The 21,086-nt window shown below is 35.8% G+C and overlaps 1 protein-coding gene across 1 annotated transcript in view; it reads right to left on the reverse strand.

Moving 5' to 3' along the window:
* Window positions 1–21,086, reverse strand: part of LOC308526758 (cadherin-related family member 4-like) — a gene marked incomplete at both ends in the record, with an annotated part of 103,985 nt that overhangs the window by 22,852 nt on the left and 60,047 nt on the right. The window contains 2 exons of the mRNA XM_081101991.1: window positions 19,645–19,790; window positions 20,277–20,498. Coding sequence (XP_080958117.1) covers window positions 19,645–19,790; window positions 20,277–20,498 — 368 coding nt within the window. The remainder of the gene's footprint in view (window positions 1–19,644; window positions 19,791–20,276; window positions 20,499–21,086) is intronic.

A 21,086-nucleotide genomic window follows, 5' to 3' on the forward strand; every position in this document is an offset into this window, starting at 1 on the left:
ATAATATTTAGAAAAGAATTTTTATAGAAAGTAGTGAAGGAGAGGAGAGAACCAAGATGGCGGCATAGGTTAACGCCAGAGTTTGCTGCTTTGAACAACTACTTCAAAAGTGAAACCAAAAAACAGAAGGGACATCACCCAGAACCACAAGAATGCTGGCTGAGTGGAAGTCCTACAACTAGGAGGAAAGAGAAATGCATACGGACACTCAGAGGAGGCGCAGTGCTGAAGTCAAATTCTGAGGTGCAGAGTGCACGGAGCGGGCTGGCGGCAGAGGGCGCGGTTGGCGTTTTCAATAGGGAGGGAGTCGCAGACTCTGAGCTCCAGATCCGGGTGAGTCTTTAGGGACCCAGGCCCCAACGGGAGAAGCGGGACTGTCTGGCTTCGGTCAGAGCGAGTGCAGCTTTCTCTCTGAGGTTTGCAGCCGCTGCTGGGACTCAGAGAGGCAGAGCCCCTGGGGACAGGACTGAGAGCCGCCATAACTGCTCTCTCCGGCCCACCCTGTTGATCCTGTGCGACCCGCCCCGCCCAAGCCCTGCACAGAGGCATTTGCCGGATAGCCTCAGGCAAAGGCTAGATTAGCACCTCCCTAGAGGACAGAAGTTCTCTCACTGCAGACACAGCTGATTCTCATACCCACTTGGCCTGGAGGTCAAACTCTCCCTGGTATTAGCTACAACAATCAAGGTTTATAAGACTGCGCACAAAGACCACTAGGGGGTGCACCAAGGAAGCATAACAAAATGTGGAGGCAAAGAAACAGGACAAAATTGTCAATGGAAGATATAGAGTTCAGAACCACACTTTTAAGGTCTCTCAAGAACTGTTTAGAAGCCGCCGATAAACTTAATGAGATCTACAAGAAAACTAATGAGACCCTAGATCTTATATTGGGGAACCAACTAGAAATTAAGCATACACGGACTGAAATAACGAATATTATACAGACTCCCGACAGCAGACCAGAGGAGCGCAAGAATCAAGTCAATGATTTGAAATGTGAGGAAGCAAAAAACACCCAACCGGAAAAGCAAAATGAAAAAAGAATCCAAAAATGCGAGGATAGTGTAAGGAGACTCTGGGACAGCTTCAAGCGTACCAACATCAGAATTATAGGGGTGCCAGAAGAAGAGAGAGCAAGATATTGAAAACCTATTTGAAGAAATAATGACAGAAAACTTCCCCTACCTGGTGAAAGAAATGGACTTACAGGTCCAAGAAGCGCAGAGAACCCCAAACAAAAGGAATCCAAAGAGGACCACACCAAGACACATCGTAATTAAAATGCCAAGAGCAAAAGATAAAGAGAGAATCTTAAAAACAGCAAGAGAAAGAAACTCAGTTACCTACAAGGGAATACCCATACGACTGTCAGCTGATTTCTCAACAGAAACTTCGCAGGCCAGAAGGGAGTGGCAAGAAATATTCAAAGTGATGAATACCAAGAACCTACAACCAAGATTACTTTATCCAGCAAAGCTATCATTCAGAATTGAAGGTCAGATAAAGAGCTTCACAGATAAGGAAAAGCTAAAGGAGTTCATCACCACCAAACCAGGATTATATGAAATGCTGAAAGGTATTCTTTAAGAAGAGGAGGAAGAAGAAGAAGGTAAAGATACAAATTATGAACAACAAATATGCATCTATCAACAAGTGAATCTAAGAATCAAGTGAATAAATAATCTGATGAACAGAATGAACTGGTGATTATAATAGAATCAGGGACATAGAAAGGGAATGGACTGACTATTCTTGCGGGGGAAAGGGGTGGGGGAGATGCAGGAAGAGACTGCACCTATGGATGAGGACAGTGGGTGGGGAGTGAGGGCGGAGGGTGGGGCGGGAACTGGGAGGAGGAGAGTTATGGGGGGGGGGGAAAGAGGAACAAATGTAATAATCTGAACAATAAAGATTTAATTAAAAAAAAAAAAGAAAGTAGTGAAGGAATATACTACAGAATTAATCACAGGCCAGAGAAAAATAATGTTGTTGTTTTTTTGCTTTTATGAATGAACAGATTAATAACCCTTTCCATAGTTATGATTTGATTTTGATTTTATTAAAAATAAATATAAGTTCAATGTTGGTTAATGCAGAATCCAAATTATATCATAAAATTTAAATGTGAGAATTAAATTAAAGTCATCTAGTTGGGAGTTCTCAGATTGTTTATTTTGGAATTACCTGAAAACCTTAAAAATTAAAGATACTCAGTTTCCATCTCCAGAGATTTTGAATTCATATGTCTGCAATGAGTTCCAAGAATGTCTACTTTGAGCAGGCTACTCATGGGATTGTGGTGTGCACAATTGTAAGAGACTATGATTCATAAAATTGTTAAATAAATCCTAGAACACATAATTGAAGATTTGATGGAATATTCTCAGTCATCACAGTAGGGTTCTAGTTTAAAAACATAGCTACAAATTCCTAAGATTTCTTGTTTCCTAAATTAGATTTTATATTTAAGATTTTTCCCCATTTATTGTTTATGTGCACTCTGTATTTGTCTATTATTGAGTGACAGAATTTTCAATATAAACTATAATTGGTGAGTACTTTGTGACTTTATTTTTTGTAGTGCTATTTTAATGGATGACATACATTTATAACTTACTGTAAAAAATTTTTATTTCTAAGTACTAAAAAGAAGTTTCTGGAACAGTATTGAAATATCTCATTATATGGGTACATGTCAAGTGTGAATGTTGGACATTAATAATCTACATCAAGAAAAGCTATATTAGCAGAACTACTATTTACCTGACACTTTTCATTTAGGATAAGTAAAGTTTCAATAGAGTCCTGAAGTGAATGATTTGTTATCCCCATAAATGTATAACTTGAATTTGGCTTCTTATTCTTACTAAATTTAATACAAACTAATTTTTTACCTACACGGCAAAATATTTAGGTAGCGATTGAAAAATTATCTGGCACATGCATTAAAATAGTAGCATATTGCTAAGTTCCATGCATATGGCTGTGAATCATTCTGTTTGACTGCCATATAGTCATTTGCCCAAGTTCTACTTATCTTCAAGATCCTGAGTATTATTTTGTATGATTAGCTTGAAGGTACTAATTATATTATTAAAAATGACTAATAAAAGCAGGCCATGGAAGAACAATGATAAAGTTATGGATGAAGGATTACAGAAGTGTCCCAGTTTGTAAACTTGATATAAATTTTATAAAATAAGTGAAAAGGTCCTTCAAAATTTCCAGAAAAAATGATAGTAACATCTTCTGCTACAAATTGCCTAAAATGCTGAATTTGATTACGGAGATGAATTTATAGGGGAAAAAAGGAAAACTATAGGTGCCACCAATGGAGAGGAAATTGAAAGGCAGAGCAATAAGAAGGATCATCTGATTTGCACATGGACAAAACAGTAAGAAGCTTGGCATAAAAGTCTGCAGAGGGAGATGGGAGAATAGGCCTTGAGATTGTCTGAGGGAAGGAGTTAAAACCAACAAGTCTGTATAGAATCAGAATTCATGAAAACTGGTCATTTCACTGGAAGTAAGATACATGCATTCTGTCCACAGCAAGAAAAAATTTCTCACCCCAGGGCTTTAGAAAGGAAAAAAGTAATTTTTAAGTTATATGTACTAAATAAACACTATGTCCTGGTGTTTGTTCTAGTGTGGCATTTGAATTCATCCTATTTTTATACTAATGGGATCCTAAAGAAAAGATTTATATAAAGTTTGATCCAGAATACATGATATTTATTGAATGCTGAGCAGAAATAAAGGCAAATCAGTTCTAGGGGAGTGTTTTACAAGCCAATGGACTTTATTAAAAATAAAAATTCCTGCAAAAAGGTAAGAGCACAATAAAAATTTGCAAAACATAAATGGAAGTAATATTCCAGGAAGTGATAATATTATCTATAAGAGACAATAAAAGTTAGTATGCTTAGATTTACTAAAGTAAACATCTTAAATATTATAAACCACAAGGAAAGTGTAAGGCCTATTTAATTTTCTGTTTCATTTGGAAATAATAGTAAAGGCCATATAAAAACATTAATATAAAGGATTAAGTTTATGTCAACTGTAGTTTATAATCTCACCATGGAACTATACTCTGCCTTACTAATTACAAACAAATAAAATAAAAAAATAAATTTCCAAGTACAGATAACTATTTCTCCTATATATTGGGTAACTCCTTACGACTTAAAGTAAATTTGCTACCATCTTACAGCTTTTTTTGAAAGGAAACACAAAAACTAACCCAAAATGCAATATAATACAGGAAACCCATGAAAGTAATTATATACTCTTCTCTTTCTCAAAACTGGTTTCTTTTTTGCAAATAACAAAACAAGATAGCACTCTGTATAAGGTTTTCTAAGAGAACAAGAAATGATACTTGAGTTATTAGTCAAATCTTCCCTCTTAATACAATCTTTTTTTTTTTTTTTTTTTTTTTTTTTTAGGACAAAAGACAGGACTGTACCCTTTAACTGGAATAGTGGAATTCAAAAGTTATTCTTTTATTATGTTTTTCTTGTAGTTTATGGGATCAATTTTCCATATGGTATTTGTAGTTCTTACAAGAAAGTTGTATTTTGGCTTTCTCTCTTGGAAAAAAACATGTTATTGAGTTCTTGGAATAGGATTGAACATCCTCTGTCTCAGAGGATGCCCGGAAGGCCATTTTTATGTTATCTCTGGGGTTTCCACACACAGCCTCAAGCCAGAGACTGGACCTTAATCACTTTAACTTAGGAGGGCTATCCAGTTGTGGGTGGGCATAGATATAATTTTCCCTTTGTCTTTTTTTTTCACAGTTTCTTTGAGCCAAAATAACACAAAAAAGTAATAATAATGGTTCCCACTCATATTTTCATCATGCTGTTAAGATTTGCTTTATTGTAAAAAGAAAAACAAAGTAGTTTGGATTAAACAACAATATTGAAAAAATAGAAGAAAACTCATATTCAAACAAATAACACAAATGAAAACCCAAACCCCTCAGGCTTTATTTCTGCATTTGCTTCTTTTAGCCAAAGAAGAAAAAGTGAAAACGCAGGAAGAAAAGCTCACGTAAGGCTATGTGCATCCAACATTGTTGTCATCCTAACTAATGTTCAGAATCTCATGAGAAATTTTGGTTTCCATAGTGAGTGCAATAGCATGTCTGACACACGGCACTCATACAAGATGTTATGAATGTTGACACACTATAAAGAAAGCAAAATGGCACTGAAGCCAATATAAGAGGATCTGCTAAATCATGATCTGGAATTTCCTTTGTTATGGTCTGGCAAGTGTCCCATTATCAAATAGTGTAAATATAGTAGTACTACTGGGGATTATCCAGTGTTAACTTGTCCAAATCTTTTCCTTGCCCCTTAAGTTTCCAATATTCATCTCTTCTTTCTTAGATATGACTGCATCTACATTGATGAAGCAATCAAAGGTATTCAAGATTAAGTCACTTAATTTTTATCCTCTACACTAAAAATGTCTGCTCCTTTGTCCATTTTGTATAAAATATGTTACATATCTATCCTAATTTACCTTTTATGATGTATAATTTCCTAAGTAAACTTCACAATAGCCCTAGAAGTTAGATGCGAAAGAAAACCTTGTGACTATTTGATGAATAAGGAAACAGAGGTGCAATCTGGTAAGTGATCAGAAAGGCCCCCAGTCACAGGCTTCTTTCTGCCAGCAGCACACAGAACCCGGAGTCAGAATTTTGGGTTAAATTCCTATCTCCATCACAGGTTCGTGGACAAGAAATCTTTCAGGTTTTTTTTTCTTATTGAATAAGAATTTAAAATTCCTGTATTTTAGACTTTTGTGAGAATTAAAAGATACATTAAAGGCAAAGAATTTAAGATAATACCTGTATCATCCTTAATAAATGTTAGGTATTATTATTATTTCCTGAGAAATTGTTTTCTTTCATTCTTTTGAGCCCTAACACACCTACTTATATTCTCTTTCCCATTCTGGTCTATAACTATCTTCCCCCATTTAAATCGTCACTCTACCCTTTCTCTACCTTGGATCTCTTTCTTTCTGTCTGCCAACACAGTCAATATATTTTTCTTATACTCAAGAAAGTAATACCTTGATCAATAAATTTTTTAAAAAAGAAAGCAATCCTTGTTAGTCTCTTAAGTATCACCTTTTTCTCTCTCCATTCCCCTATTTTTTTTTAAGAACCAAAAATCTTTTAATTTTTAAACTGGAAATGATCTTCTAGTTTCTCACTCTTGTTTAAGACATTGGGCACACGGAGCTCAGAGAAGCCAGCCTTCTGAGCAAGGAAAGAAGGCACCACCTTGAAGGAGACCAAAGCCCCGACCTGTCAGACCTCAAGAAAAAGGGGCTCTTTCTCACTCCCCCACTCTTCCTGCCCCCATTTCTACAATTCAACTAACTCATCAGTGTCCTGCCTTTTGGATTTTTGCTCCAACAACTCTCCTAAAAATGAAGACTTTGGCTTGCTTTCTTCAGCATGTAAAATGATTTCCTTTTATTTCTCTACCTTCCAATACAATACTCAATACTGAGTTTTATATTTTAATTCTCCTTTTCAAATGCATTCCTTTTTTTAAAAAATTGTTCTTACTATTCAAGAGAGATGCCCTACCCAATTTTTTTCAGCCTTATTTTCCCACTAAACTTCTACTTTTGGTGGCTGAATTCTCTCAATGGGCTTCAATCATAATATCACTGCAAGTCGTTTTCAAAATGACTTCCTCAGTTTAACCTACATTTTTGAACCAAATGAGACAGGTCCTGTGCCACACACTTGGTATGGAATGAAAAGAGAGAAGATCTGGTCATTCCTAAGCCTCAGAGAACCGACAGACTGGGGAGCTGCTATGTAACGACTGAACTCTACACTCCTGCCCAAAGGGCAGAGTGGGGGGAGGGGGCAGAAGCAATAACAACACAAAACAACCCCCCTCCAAAAAAACCCCATCTGATTTATAGAGATTGCCAATTGTATGGTGTAAATATTTTGCAAATACTCTGGACATAGCTGACTTCAAACTCCTGTGAAGATGGTTATTCAATGGGAAGTTGGGGAGAGACACTAAAACAGTGAGCTATTGCAATGTAGAGCTGTCTCCAGCATAGCAGTAAAGCTATGGACATCAAACGTAAAAACCCAAATAATAAATACTTACAAACTACATAAGAGCTGTATCCAAATGTGACTTCTTTCACAAGTATTTACAAAGAGCTATGGTTATCTTTTCCATTATAGATCATAAATCCTCACAACACTTATGCTATATTTGTATTTTTCTCATTCTTTTAGGGGAAAACACCAAACAGCTAAGTTTAAAAAAATACAATTGTTACTACAACTATTATTTGGAAGTAAGTCACCCCTTGATCTGTGAGGAATTTTTAGAAATAACTAATAAGCCATGTGTTTCAGAGCAGTTTAGGTTTATACCAAAATTGAATACAAGGTACAGAGAGTTCCCTTATAAATCCTGCATCAGCACACACAAAACCCCCCTCACTATCAGCATCATGTGGTATGTTGTAACAATTGATGCAGCTACACTGACACATCAATATTACCCTAAGTCCATAGTTTACATTACAGTTCATTCTTGGTGTTGCATATTCTATGGGTTTGGACAAAGGTGTGATTATAAGCATCCATCATAGTAGTATCATACAGAATACTTTTCCAACCCTGAAAATCCTCTGTACTCTACCTAGTCATTCCTTCTTCCTCCATAATCTTGGAAAGCAACTGGTAATTTTCCTGCACCCATGATGGGAATAATAGTTTATAGTAGTTCCCAAATTCCCTTTCCAGGATGTCATATAGTTGGAATTACATAGGATGTAGCCTTTTCAGGTTTGCTTCTATCACTTAGTAATATGTATTCGAGGTTTCTCCATGTCTTTTCATGGCTCCATAGCTCACTTATTTTTAGCATTTTACATTTAGATCTGTGATCTATTTTGAGTTAATATTTTATCTATTTTGAGTAATGTCTCTGTCTAGATTCACTTCTTTGCATGTATATGTCCAATTATTGCAGCACCATTTGTTGAAAGGAATATCTTTGCTCCATTATCAAAGATGAATTCACATATTTATGTAGATCTATTCCTGAGATCACTATTTTGTTACATTGATCAATATAGCTCTTATTTCACTACTGCCATGCTCTCTTATTTACTACTAGAGGCCCGGTGCATGAAAATTTGTGCGCTGGAGTGGTCTCTCAGCCCAGCCTGCCCCCTCTCACAGTCAGGGAGCCCTCAGGGGATGTCCTACTGATGGCTTAGTCCCATGGAGCTGGACTAAGCCTCAGTCTGGCCTCCCTCTGTGGGAGGCGACTGGCCAATCAGGGGAAGGCAATGCCCCCATCACCCCCTCACTGCTGCTGCCTCTGGCCTCCCTCTGTGGGAGGTGACCAGGCCAATCAGGGGAAGATGATGCCCCCATCATGCTGCTGCTGCTGCCACTGCCACTGCCAGCCACAGCTGCTGCCTGAGCCTTGGCCTGGCCCTTGCAGCAGCAGCCGCCATCCGCCGCTTGCCTGAGACTCAGCTGCGAGGGCCGAGGCGCAGGCAGCTGCTGTGGCTTTGTCTGGGAGACACTGGGTCTAATTAGCATTTTACCCTTTTATCAGTATAGATGGCTTTATAATAACTCTTCATGCCAGTTACTGTCAGTCCTTGGAAGTGCTTAGCATGGAAGATGATTGTGCTGGCTAATCTAAGTCTTTTAACCCTCAATATAAACTTTAAAAACCACTTTATTGATATCCATAGAATAACTTTATGGGATTTTGATTGGTATTACACTGAATCTATAAATCAAGTTGGGTACAACTAACTCTTAACAATATCGAGTCTTCTGACCAAAGCATTTTTATTTATAAGTTTTAGTTCAAATAATTACAAGAGCAAAATCCCTAAAGTTAATCTCCAGGATACTATAATAGATATATTTTAAAAATGTATTAATAGTAAAAGTATATGTCTAAGATATTAGATTGTTCACTAGTATTTGGATAATTTAAGCCACACTATTATACTGAAATTTATTTTAACCTCAATCACATATTACTTGTTGTACATTATTTCTCAATGCATGATCTAAGGAGCATAACTTTTCACAATATGCCATATGGACAGAGTTTAGGAACTACTATCAACCATTATTCCCATTGCCCTCAGAGATTCATGTGCATGTTAGTTTACTAAATACTCTGAGAACCTGAGTAGAGGATTAAAAAAGTTGATTATAGTATTGATTCTTTATTCTCCTGTCTATCTACTTATCTATCTATCATCTGTTTATTTACATTTTGGTTTCATTCTAAATGAATTATATTACTGAATTCTGATCAAATTTTTAAAATAACTTTTACCAAGTATATTTATTATGTTAACTAGGTAAATCCATATGATATTATGGATAGAATTTCAGTCCTTGTGAATGGAACCATTCAATGAAAGTTAGTTGGAATTCAGAAGTCTTAGTAGCAGCCAAAACAATGAGAAACACTAAGCTGTAATTTGTATTTATATCCCTAGAACTGGGAGTATGAATCATCTCCCAAACTTCTGAAGTGACTACTATCATTAGCATGTATTACTTGTGAGGAAACTAAAGCCCCAAGAATTAAGTACTTTTCATAAAGTGTACAGTCCATGCAGGCAAAATGGTGATTTCTAATAGGTTAATCTGCTAGAATTCATGTTTATAACTACTATTTTAAACTTTCTTTCCAAAATAGAAATTGAATTGACTAAGATGACATGTGTAATTATTATGGGTTGAATTGCCCACCCCTCAAAAATATATGTTCAGCCAGGCCAGTGTAGCTCAGTGGTTGAGTGTCAACCTATGAATCAGGAGGTCATGGTTCGATTCCTGGACAGGGCACATCCCTGGGTTGTGTGCTCAATCCCAGTGTGGGGCATACAGGAGGTAGCCTATCAATGATTCTCTCTCATCATTGATGTTCCTATCTCTCTGAGATCAATAAAAATATATTTTAAAAAGACATGTTCAAGTTCTATCCCTTGATATCTGTAAATATATATATATATATATATATATATATATATATATATATATATATATATATATATTTTAAATATAGTCTTTCAGATGGAGTTAAGACCAAGTCATATTGGAGTAAAGTGGGCCCTTAATCCAATAATAAATATATATATATATGCCTCAGTGACTGTTCAACCATCTGACCAGTAGCTATGATGCACACTGACCACCAAGGGGCAGACACTCAATGCAGGAGCGGAAACCACAGGCATGGAAACATGGAACAGACTGATGAATCTCAGAGGGAAGGGGAGAGTGGGGAGGGCGGGAAGAGATTAACCAAAGATCTTATATGCATACTAGAGGCCCGGTGCTCGACCTGCATCCTCTTGCAATCTGGGGCCCCTTGGGGGATGTTGGAGAGCCAGTTTCAGCCCGATCCCCACAGGCCAGGCCAAGGGATCCCTCATGCACCGGGCCTCTAGTATCCTTATAAGAAGAGGAGAATAGACACAGAGAGAGATAAGTAGAAATAATACCATATGATGACAAAGGCAGGGATTATAATAATGCATCTGCAAGCTAAGGAATGTCAAGATTTGCTGGAGCCAGCAGAAGCTAAGAGAAAGGTGTGTAACAGATTGTCCCCCAGACATTTAGAGAGAACATGGCTCTGGTGACACCTTGAGCTTCTATCTTCTTGACTGAGAAAATATATTTTTGTTGCTTTAAGTCACCCAGTCTATGGTACTTTGTTATGACAGTCTTTGAAAGCGAACAGAGAATATATATATTCTCTGAACCAAGCACTAACAGAGAATATTAAATTCAGTACTTAAAGCTAACAGGATATACAAATTTTCATATTTGCAGACAAGCTTACATTGATACAGAACATGTCACATTCCTGAGACTGCAATATAATTTAACATAATTAAAAATATTTTCAAGTTTTAATTAAAATAATATACTAATTCTCATTCAGAAAATATATGTATATTTTTCATTTAAAATATATATACATGTTTTTATTTTAAAATATATATGCTTGTTATGAATTTTGCTCAAATTCAAATTATATAAAATATTTTGCATTTCTGGTTCACAATATATTGCAGGGAATAATTCCTGTGATTTACTTCTTTTTTATTTGCCAATGTAAATACTCAGAGAAGAATTTTTAATTGTTAATACAGAAAACGTCGTTTTATATAGTTCATTTTTATGTCTTTTATGGTTTTTGCTTAAAATGATCATCAAATCCATTCTCTCTCTCAGCTCTCACAATTGTGTTTTCCCAGAAATATACTGGTTTTTGTAATCATATATAATAATCTTGTATAACATTGAGTCATTACCCTCAGGACAATTGTAGTCCAGTACAAATAAAAGATGAGAACAGATTAGAGAAATGTTAATCTTAAGAAGTGGATCACACAAATCACTTAATATTGGAATAAAAATGTCAATATAGATAATAATTTAAATAATTGCATATATTTAATCTAAATTTTTGTGGTTTTCAAAACACATTATCATGGTTTGTTCTTGTTAAAAATGGAGATATTGTTTACTAAAATAATTAATTATGAAAATTTATCAACCTCTAAGCTTTTTAAAAATTGTATCCTTCGCTAATACTGGGAAAATTATCAAGCAGTTAGAAATGCATATAATTTTAAAGAAAACTAGCTGGTAAAATTTATATTGATGATTTTTCCAATAAAAAGTTTTTCATATAAATGTTTACATACTCATAACTTAAATAAAACCATGAGAGCATGCAAGTAGTACATCTTGATGTTATAAAAAGATTGTTGCTTATTCTCAAAGCCATAGGGATATGAAGATGGAAAGAAATTTGAGAGAATTCCAACTATTTGGGAGAGTCCAACTGTTATCCAGAAAAAAATTCTGCATTAGGCACAATTGGCTAGACAGTTTGCAATAACAATTACAATGTAAAACATGATTGATTTAACATGGAACAAGGTTAATTTTTGCCTGTATCATCATCAGACATGTTCAGTGGGTCTTCTTGGAAGCTCTTTTTCAAGAAGTGACTTTCATCTTATAGTGTCTTCACCTTTGAAAAACGGCCTTTGAAAATCACATTGCAAAGGGAAAGAGGGCAGTTGTTGTGGGGATTTTATGGCCAGGCTTAGAAAAGCCCTTCAGCCCACTTCCCAGTTACATGGCCCCAATCTCACCGAAAAGTAGTCAGATAATGTAATCTTCCTGTGTACCCAGAAAATAAATCAGGATCTGTTCAGCACAAAGCAATGTATCTGCCATTGCCTCAACTTCAAAGCTACGCATTCGGGGAACCATTTATAATCACAATGTTTCTCAACTTTAATAAGGCCGAGTCTCGTTGGTATAAAATGAGAGGAGAGAAACAGGTTTTTCTTAAGTTTTTCCAACTCCAGAATTCTCATGTTCAATTACAATAAGTCCTTAGGCCCTAATGTATTTTTTCCTACTCAGAGTTGTTATTGAATTTATAGTCACGTAGATATTACGTAAAATAATTAAGGAAATCCTATGCATAATAAATTTCAAAAGATACATGATAAAGAATCCTGCCTTCAAGAATCTAATGACTAGATTAGATTTTTAAAAAATGTTTTTTTTTTTATAATGGAAGCCAGAAAAATTTAACTGTCAAAATAAAGGTATAAAAAACATTGGAACACTACAAAAAGAACAATTAATTTTCAATTCAGTGTTCACTAAAACTGTGCTGGATGAGGTAGTTAGCTTTACTGGATCATAGGATGCTCAGATATCTCCTTAAACATTATTTCTGAGTGTATCTGAGAGGGCATTTTCTGGATGAGATTAGTATTTGATTATGTAGACTGAATAAAGCAGATTGTCCTCTCCAAGATGGGTGAACATCATCTAATGTGCTTAATGTGACTTTCATCTTATAGTGTCTTCACCTTTGAAAATGGCCAAAGTCCTGAGTAGAACAAAAAAGTGAAAGAAGGAAGAATTTGATCTTTTGCCTGACTCATGAGCTAGAACATTGGTCTTCTCTTGCCCTCAGACTGGGATTTACACCATTGGTGCTCATGGTTCTCAGGCCTTCAGAATCAGGCAGTAACTATATCTCCAGCTTACCAGTGACAGATCATGAGACTTTGCAGCCTCTATAACCTCATAAGCCAATTTATTATGATAAACTAGATGCCCAGTGCATGAATTTGTGCATGGGTGGGGTCCCTCGGGGTGGCCTGCAGGGATTGGGCCCCAGCTCGCACCCCCAGGCTCACAGCCTAACTCATGCCACAGCCTCGCAGCTCTGCCTGGCACCCCACTGTGGCCTGGGTGCTGCCCCCTCACCTGCTCCACCATCCTGCCTGCGATGGCAATTGATCGGGGCTGGGCCCCCCACCCAGCTCCCTCAGCACCTGGGAGCTGGGTGGCAGCCCAGCCCTCCAGCACCACTGTTGGGTTTGAGGAGCAATCAGTGGGGCGATCGGGCCCCCGCTCGTACCCGCCTTGGCCTGGCACTGCCCACTCACCTGCTCCACCATCCCACCGTGGTCCTGCTCTTGTCAGGGCCCATCAGAGTGAGCAGCACTGCCACTGCCACCTGCTGCCAGTGCCACGTCACCAACGCCTACCATGTTCTGCACCACCCCCTGGTGGTCAGTGCATGTCATAGCGAGCGGTCGAACTCCCGGTTGAACAATTATCATAAAAGCATATTAGGCTTTTATATATATAGATATCTTTATATAGAAAGATAGAAATATAAGTAGATAGAGAGATATATAGATAAATATTTCTCTGGCGACCTGTAACTAACAGATTTTTTTTCCTTTTGCTTCCTTTAGTTTACATTATTTAATTTTTTTTTCTCAAAATGTGATCTCACACATTTTATAAATAAAAATCTGGTGTGGGTTAGTTCTTTATGCTATATTTTAAGATTCTTTAAGTTATGGCATATTTAGTACATTAAAATGGACTTACAGTTTCAAATTTATAATAATATAAATAATTCAAGAAGCATTGTTTTTTAAAAATATAAGTTTAGTGACTTGTACTTTATTCCATAATCTGCTAAAAATAACATTTGAAGTTCTTATCAGTTATATGTAAATGGTTTCTGGACTTTGCTTTGATGATTAAATGTGAAAAATCTAATTTTAGTCAATTATGTAAACTCAGTAAAACAAATTTCCATCATTTTTTTCCAGTTGTGGAAAGAGTTCTAGTTTATTTATTTACCAAACACTCATATGGTGCTTACTATGAGCCCATCAGTGCATTAGAAATACTTTCAAAAATCTTATCTCTACCTTCGAGGGTAGGCACTATTATTATCTATATCTATCTATCTATATCTATATCTATATCTATATCTATATCTATATCTATATCTATATCTATATCTATATCTATATCTATCTATCTATCTATCTATCTATCTATCTATCTATCTATATATATATGTATAAAGCCTAAGACTAAGTAACTGGCCAACCAGCAGACCATTTGGTAGCTATGACGCGCACTGACCACCAGGGGGCAGATGCTCAATGCAGGAGTGGTAACCACAGGCATGGAAACATGGAACAGAATGATGAATCTCAGAGGGAAGGGGGAGTGGGGAGGGTGGGAAGAGATTAACCAAAGATCTTATATGTATACTACAGGCCCGGTGCATGTGCACTGGTGGGGTCCCTTGGCCTGGCCTGTGGGGATTGGGCCAAAACCGGCTCTCTGACATCCCCCGAGGGGTCCTGGATTGCGAGAGGGAGCAGGCCAGGCCGAGGCCTCTAGTCATTTTATAATGAAGAAACAATAAAAGAGAGGTTCAATAACTTGATCCAGGTCATAAACATGGTAAGCAGTGAAGCCCAGATTCAAGTCCAGGCCATCTGGCTAAAGAAGCTGTGCTCTTAAACACCATACAGTGTTTTAAAAGATATCTGGCAATGCCATTATCTCTAAATATATGTGGATATAGTTACCAGCTCTTATGGTTAATAGGCATCCAGGTTAAATACATGAATAGATCCAATATCTATTTTGTTGTCACAGGAAGCTCTCCAACTCTTGGCATTTCAGATGGTTGTTTCTGCACTTTTTAATACCTCTCCACTAGAAATCCAAGTTCGTAAAATTTGCCCCCCATATTGTTTATTTATAAAATCAGATACACTTAGGGTGACCATTATTATTTTCTTACATGTTCCTTTTTTTTTAAGTGTGGCAGACACGTTTTTTTTCTTTTTTAAAAAATCATTATTGTTGAAAGTATTACATATGTCCTCTTGTTTCCCCCATTGACCCCTTCTAGCCCCCCCCCCCCATCCCAGGCCTTCACCCTATTGTCTGCGTCCATGGATTATGCATATATAGAACAGAAATGAATTCTAAGCATTTGAGTACCCTTATAATCACATTCAAGGAAAAGAAAACATTACTTTATAAGTTGTTGGCTCTATTAATATTTTAATGCTAAAAAATGGCTTGTATATTTCATGTTACAGAAATAATGTAAGCATCTGGCCGTGGGAGAGCCCCTGTTCTCTAGTTTGAAAAATAAAAGGACTGTGTTTGCTAATAATTACTTCAAAAGAATCACTGAAAAGACAATGATGATTTAGGAACTATCCTCTGAGGAAATGTATCATGTTCTTTGCAGGAGACAAAACAGCTTTCAATTTTGTATGCAAATTCTTGTCAGCAAGTACAGGATGGTGTAATAGATGATGTATGATCAAACTCAGAAATTTGTTTATTATATTTTTTATATCAGTAAAGAAATTCCTGTTTTTTTTTTGTTTATTATTTTGAGATCCAGGTAGTGACATTATTGGTGAATATTGACTTACTTTCCTTGAGTATTACAGCTGCAAAAAGTTTGTCTCTGACTAGATAAAAACATTTATTTTAGTTATTTGTCTTGTTACAGGACAGGCCTCTTTCTAAGCTCACACAAGACACATCACTAACAGTTAACTGAAACCACTCCGGTCATATCCAGTTAAAAGGACAAGTTTTTCTATCCTTTTAAAAACTCATTTCCGATATCATGGTCCAAATCATAAATTACCACTTGATAAGAAAATCTGTTGAAACTTCTTTGATGCAGCAAGTCTCAACACCATTTGTCAATTTTTAATGAATATGTTTCTCTAGCTATTTAAGCACCACATGAGGCTCCTTGTCACATAACAATGCAATTTGATTGGATTCTTGCAATAAAAACTTCTCAGCCAACACATTACTAAATGAGCTCCAGCTTCTCTCACTACAATAAAACAGTGCCTTTTTAAACATAGGACCACATCTAATGTTGACTCCTGTGCACTTGGTTAAAACGTTCAGAATGCCTAGATGATTTGAGACCAAATGCCACGCAGGCATTGTAGTCACTAAATCATAACCATTTCCATTAGACAAGTGATCTATTAACACTTCAGGTTTTTTTCCACATATGTTCCTTCTACAAAATTCCAATACTAGAGTTATGCAGATTTAGCAAAAGTAAACATTACACAATATGTTAATAAGTAACACCTAAATGACAACAACTAGCAGCTTACAAATCATATCATCCTTTGTACATGAGTCAGAAACAGACTCCACAACACAGGTAAGTAAACCATTCCTGGCTGTGGAATCATGCCACAAAGGTATGCTAGGCTCTGCATCACACTCAGGGCCCAAACCATCTCACTCCAGTCATTTCAGCCTACAGCCGGTGAGCTGGGCATGAAGTAACTGTGCATTGGTGAATTGTGTTCTGCATGTTGTGGCCTTCTTCAAAGTGAAAGCATATCCCCCCAACTCTTGCTTGAAATATTCATTTTCCAACAAACAAGTTTGTTTTCATGATGCAGTTTATTATCATAACCTAAGAGTTATCTTAGAAACCCAAGATATGATCCAAGAAGAAAATTATTCCAGAAAGAAGAGCTATAGATCAACTAGTCAATGGACAATGGCAAATTTGAATTTAGCAACAGCTAATGATGCCTATAAATTCATCTCCCTAAAATATTTTGAAATACATTTTGAAACTAGTTTATCTTGAAGGCTATAGCAGGAGATCGGTATACATGCTTCTGAGTTTATTAGTTATAGGTTTGTTAGTTATTCTAACTTCACTTATGTGAGAATTTACCATAAATCTTCAATCTTATATCTTCGATCCTAGACTTCCTAATATGTCTCACTGATCTAGCTGCACATCTATTATTTACTGGGAATATGTATTTTAATAGTATAGTTTATAACGTTTTTATGTTTGTTAAAACAAAGTGGTTTTTGTCTTAGGTTGGGCTTACACAGCAAAATACTATAGGCGGGGTTGCTTAAACAATATCAATTATTTTTTCAAAGTTCTAGAGGCTAGAAAGTCTAAGATCAGAAAGTTCAGAATGTTTTTATTTCTGGTGACAGCTCTATTCCTGGTTTGCAGATGTCTGCCTTCTTGCTGTTTTCTCACATGGTGGAGAAAGAGAAAATTCTCTGCTTTCTCTTTCTATAAGAAAACGAATCCCATCAATCAGAGCCTCATCCCCATGACCTCATCTTATCTTAATTTCATTTAAAAGGGTCTATCTTCCAATACTACCACACTGGGAATCAGGTCTTTAACATAGGGATCTTGGTAGGACACAAACATTCAGTCCATAACAGTATTCATCCTTTATTTTGTATAATATATCAACTTTTCTTGTTTGTTCACCCTTCCAAATAAAATTTAGATTCATTCATTTACTTCCAACTTAAGTAGTATTGTTCTATTGTGTTTATTTATTATTTTTTTAAATATATTTTATTGATTTCTTACAGAGAAGAAGGGAGAAGAATAGAGAGTTAGAAACATCGATGAGAGAGAACATCGATCAGCTGCCTCCTGCACACTCCCTACTGGGTATGTGTCTGCAACCAAGGTACGTGCCCTTGACCGGAATCGAACCTGGGACCTTTGAGTCCGCAGGCCAACGCTCTATCCATTGAGCCAAACCAGTTAGGGCTATTTTGTTTATTTTTTATATGAGCTTCATTCCTTATTGGAACAAAGTCTAGTATAAAAATAGTTTTATCATACTTTGAAATTTTGGTCTTATTTTATTTTTCTGAATAGAATATTTTTTATGCCTTTCACCTAAATTTTGGTTGGAAGTCTCTATAGGGGAAAGGTATTTGAATTCAGCAACAATATTTTAGTCAACAGTTTTATGGTAGGAAATGTATAGTATTTTACCTAGTCCCAAGAAATAAAATATTCATTCCTGAATAAATCCTTCTAGCCCCGAAGGAGATAGAAATGTGAATGCTTTTAAGGCTGAAGAACAAATACCTTTTGTTTTATATCTATTTGAATATAGGATGGAAGTGGAAACGATCAGTTATAAAAGTCCAAACAAAATGGAAGTGGAAACAATCAGTTATAGAAATTCAAACACAAAAGATATCTACTAAAACTTTTAATATAACTTAGGGTGCACTTGGGGTGTATTATTGGAAGCTTGCTTAAAGACAGCAGGTTCATTAGCTTATGACATCCTCTGAGTCATTGTTGAAACCACTCAAATCACTTCATTAAATTTCTCTCCACAAAGGTTTTTGGCCTGCTTCATTGTGTTTTCCAGACATAATGAGTCTATATTGGGGATTGTAACACTGAGTCATGGGCCCTGTTAAGTATTTTAGTTCACCAAAAACACATAGGAAAGTGTTCATCATGTAGGAGTATGCACAGACTCTAAACACTGCTTTTGGTTTTACATCGTTTTTATTAGAAGTCATTGCCTGCTTCATTAGATCCACTGTTGGAATTCTCACTGCTCTCAAGTAGCAAGAAGGAGCAGAGTTATAAGATAAAGAAAAGTTAACACTATCGTTATAAAGGGGGATATTTTTATATCTCTTTCAATAAAAAGAATGCACAGAATTATATTGATGTAAGTCTTAAACACACCAAGTCAAATATATTTTTGCTTTAAATATTTAAAAAGTATTTATGTTGCCCAGCTGATGTGACTCAGTGGTTGAGCGTCAACCTATGAACCAGGAGGTCACAGTTCGATCCTGGTCAAGGGCACAGGGCAGGGTTGTGGGTTCTATCTATAAATAAAAATATATGTATATTTTTTAAAGTATTTATGTTACCAGTTCTTGCCTCATTACTTCATGTTTGTGAATGTCTGTGGCTGATCTCTCAGAGTCTTGATTAATTAAAATATTAAAATATTTCTTAAGTGAAAACCAGAGAGGCAGAGAACAACCAAATGAGCAGAGAAACAGCTTTAGTTTCAGTGTAATTTCCTAAACTCTGGGATATAAGTTTGTTTGGTTATGGAAGTACATGTAATGACAAAATGAGCCTTACAAGAACTTCTTAAATACAACTTCAGTTTTCAGGCACTCTTAACCTAAGTTCAGATTTGTGAGACGATCAAAGTCAGAACTCACACTGATATGGTACAGTTACAATGTTTTTGAACCCAATATGTTGCTCTCTGAATTAGGTCCATGCAGACGGCACTTAACTTTAATTATTCGCAATTATCCCTGTGTTTATTTCCCAAGAATATGTTTCCTAAGGGATGAGAGCATTATAGGCAGTGACTCATTCTTACCAGAACATTGACGGTCACCTGAGCAGTTCCACTCCTCTGTCTGAGGGGGTCGGGAACAGCGTCATTGTCCAAATCTGTAACTCTCACAACTATCTTGTACTGTGGTTCCGTTTCCCTGTCTAGTGAGCCCAGTAGCTTTATCATTCCTGAAACAAAAAGTAAAAGAAAACTGTTATCCCAGGATTGTGAAATATCTTCAATTCATGCTAAATTACAAACTATGTAAATGAAATAATCGCTAAAATAACAAATGGAAATGAACTAATGCAAACCAACTTTGGTAATATATTTATACTCCCAGCGTGTAATTCATCAGCAAATGATGGCAGATCTTAATTTGCACACCAACTTAATCATCTGCTATACAATCTTACATACTAGTATATGGCAGAAGTACGTGTGCATGGGCTTTCTGAAGCTCCATTTGGCAAAGCACAAAGCTGCAGTGCTTTTTCTGCAGTAAATAAGCAATGGTGGATACAGCTGACAAACCAATGTGAGCATTACATAGTTTAAGGGAAAGTTGATTTCTAAGAGGTTCCGATAATTATAGTTTCTCAATAAAATAAATTCCAAATAAGTATGCAAGCTCATTATTTTATTATCAATTGATATCATCAATTTTACAGTACCTGTGTCTGGTTCAATGTAAAATTTGGGAGGTGATCCCAGATTGCCTCCAACAATGGTATATTTTACATTATTAAATGGCCAGTCTGCATCTGTAAATGTAATTTTTCCAACTAGGGTATCAACTGGACTATTTTCAAATATATTGAAGATAAATGTTGATATAGTTCCAATTGGATTCAACTCATTTATTCGAATCACTCTTATGATGATTGTAATAATTGCTAGGGAGGAAAAGTACATATAAACGTAACTGAGGTAATTATGTATCTTCTATAATTCTTCCTTTTTCTTTTCCTTTTCAATTAACATCAACATTATACATTAAATTCTAAGTGTATAAATTACACACACATACCTAAATGTTAAGTTCTGTTATTAAATTATTATCTCTTCAATTATTGAGCATTTGGAAACAAGTTTTGGATTAAAACACTCTATTAACTGATTTTTGAATACCCATCAAATCAACTGCCTTTTATAATGTGTTTATATGTAAATACTGTTCTTAATTATAGGTCATAGTTTCCAATAGCACACATTGTTTGCTAATTGAAATATGATTAAAATATCTCCACATGACAATGTAATAAAGAAATATAAAGAAACTGCAATGTATTATGATCATAGGAATATTTATATTTTTTCTAATGTAAAACAAATTCAGTCCTCAGAAATTTTTTAAACAAATATTTCAGAAAAATTTAACTTTGACATTGCCTTAAAAGAGTTGCAATGTGCTATAATAAGATTTGGACATCATTCTCTCACTCATGTCTCAGTTTTTATTTGGACTTTCTTTTTTAAAATAA

Source organism: Myotis nattereri (genome assembly GCF_964212035.1).
Source record: "Myotis nattereri genome assembly, chromosome: 11".
NCBI lineage: Eukaryota > Metazoa > Chordata > Mammalia > Chiroptera > Vespertilionidae > Myotis > Myotis nattereri.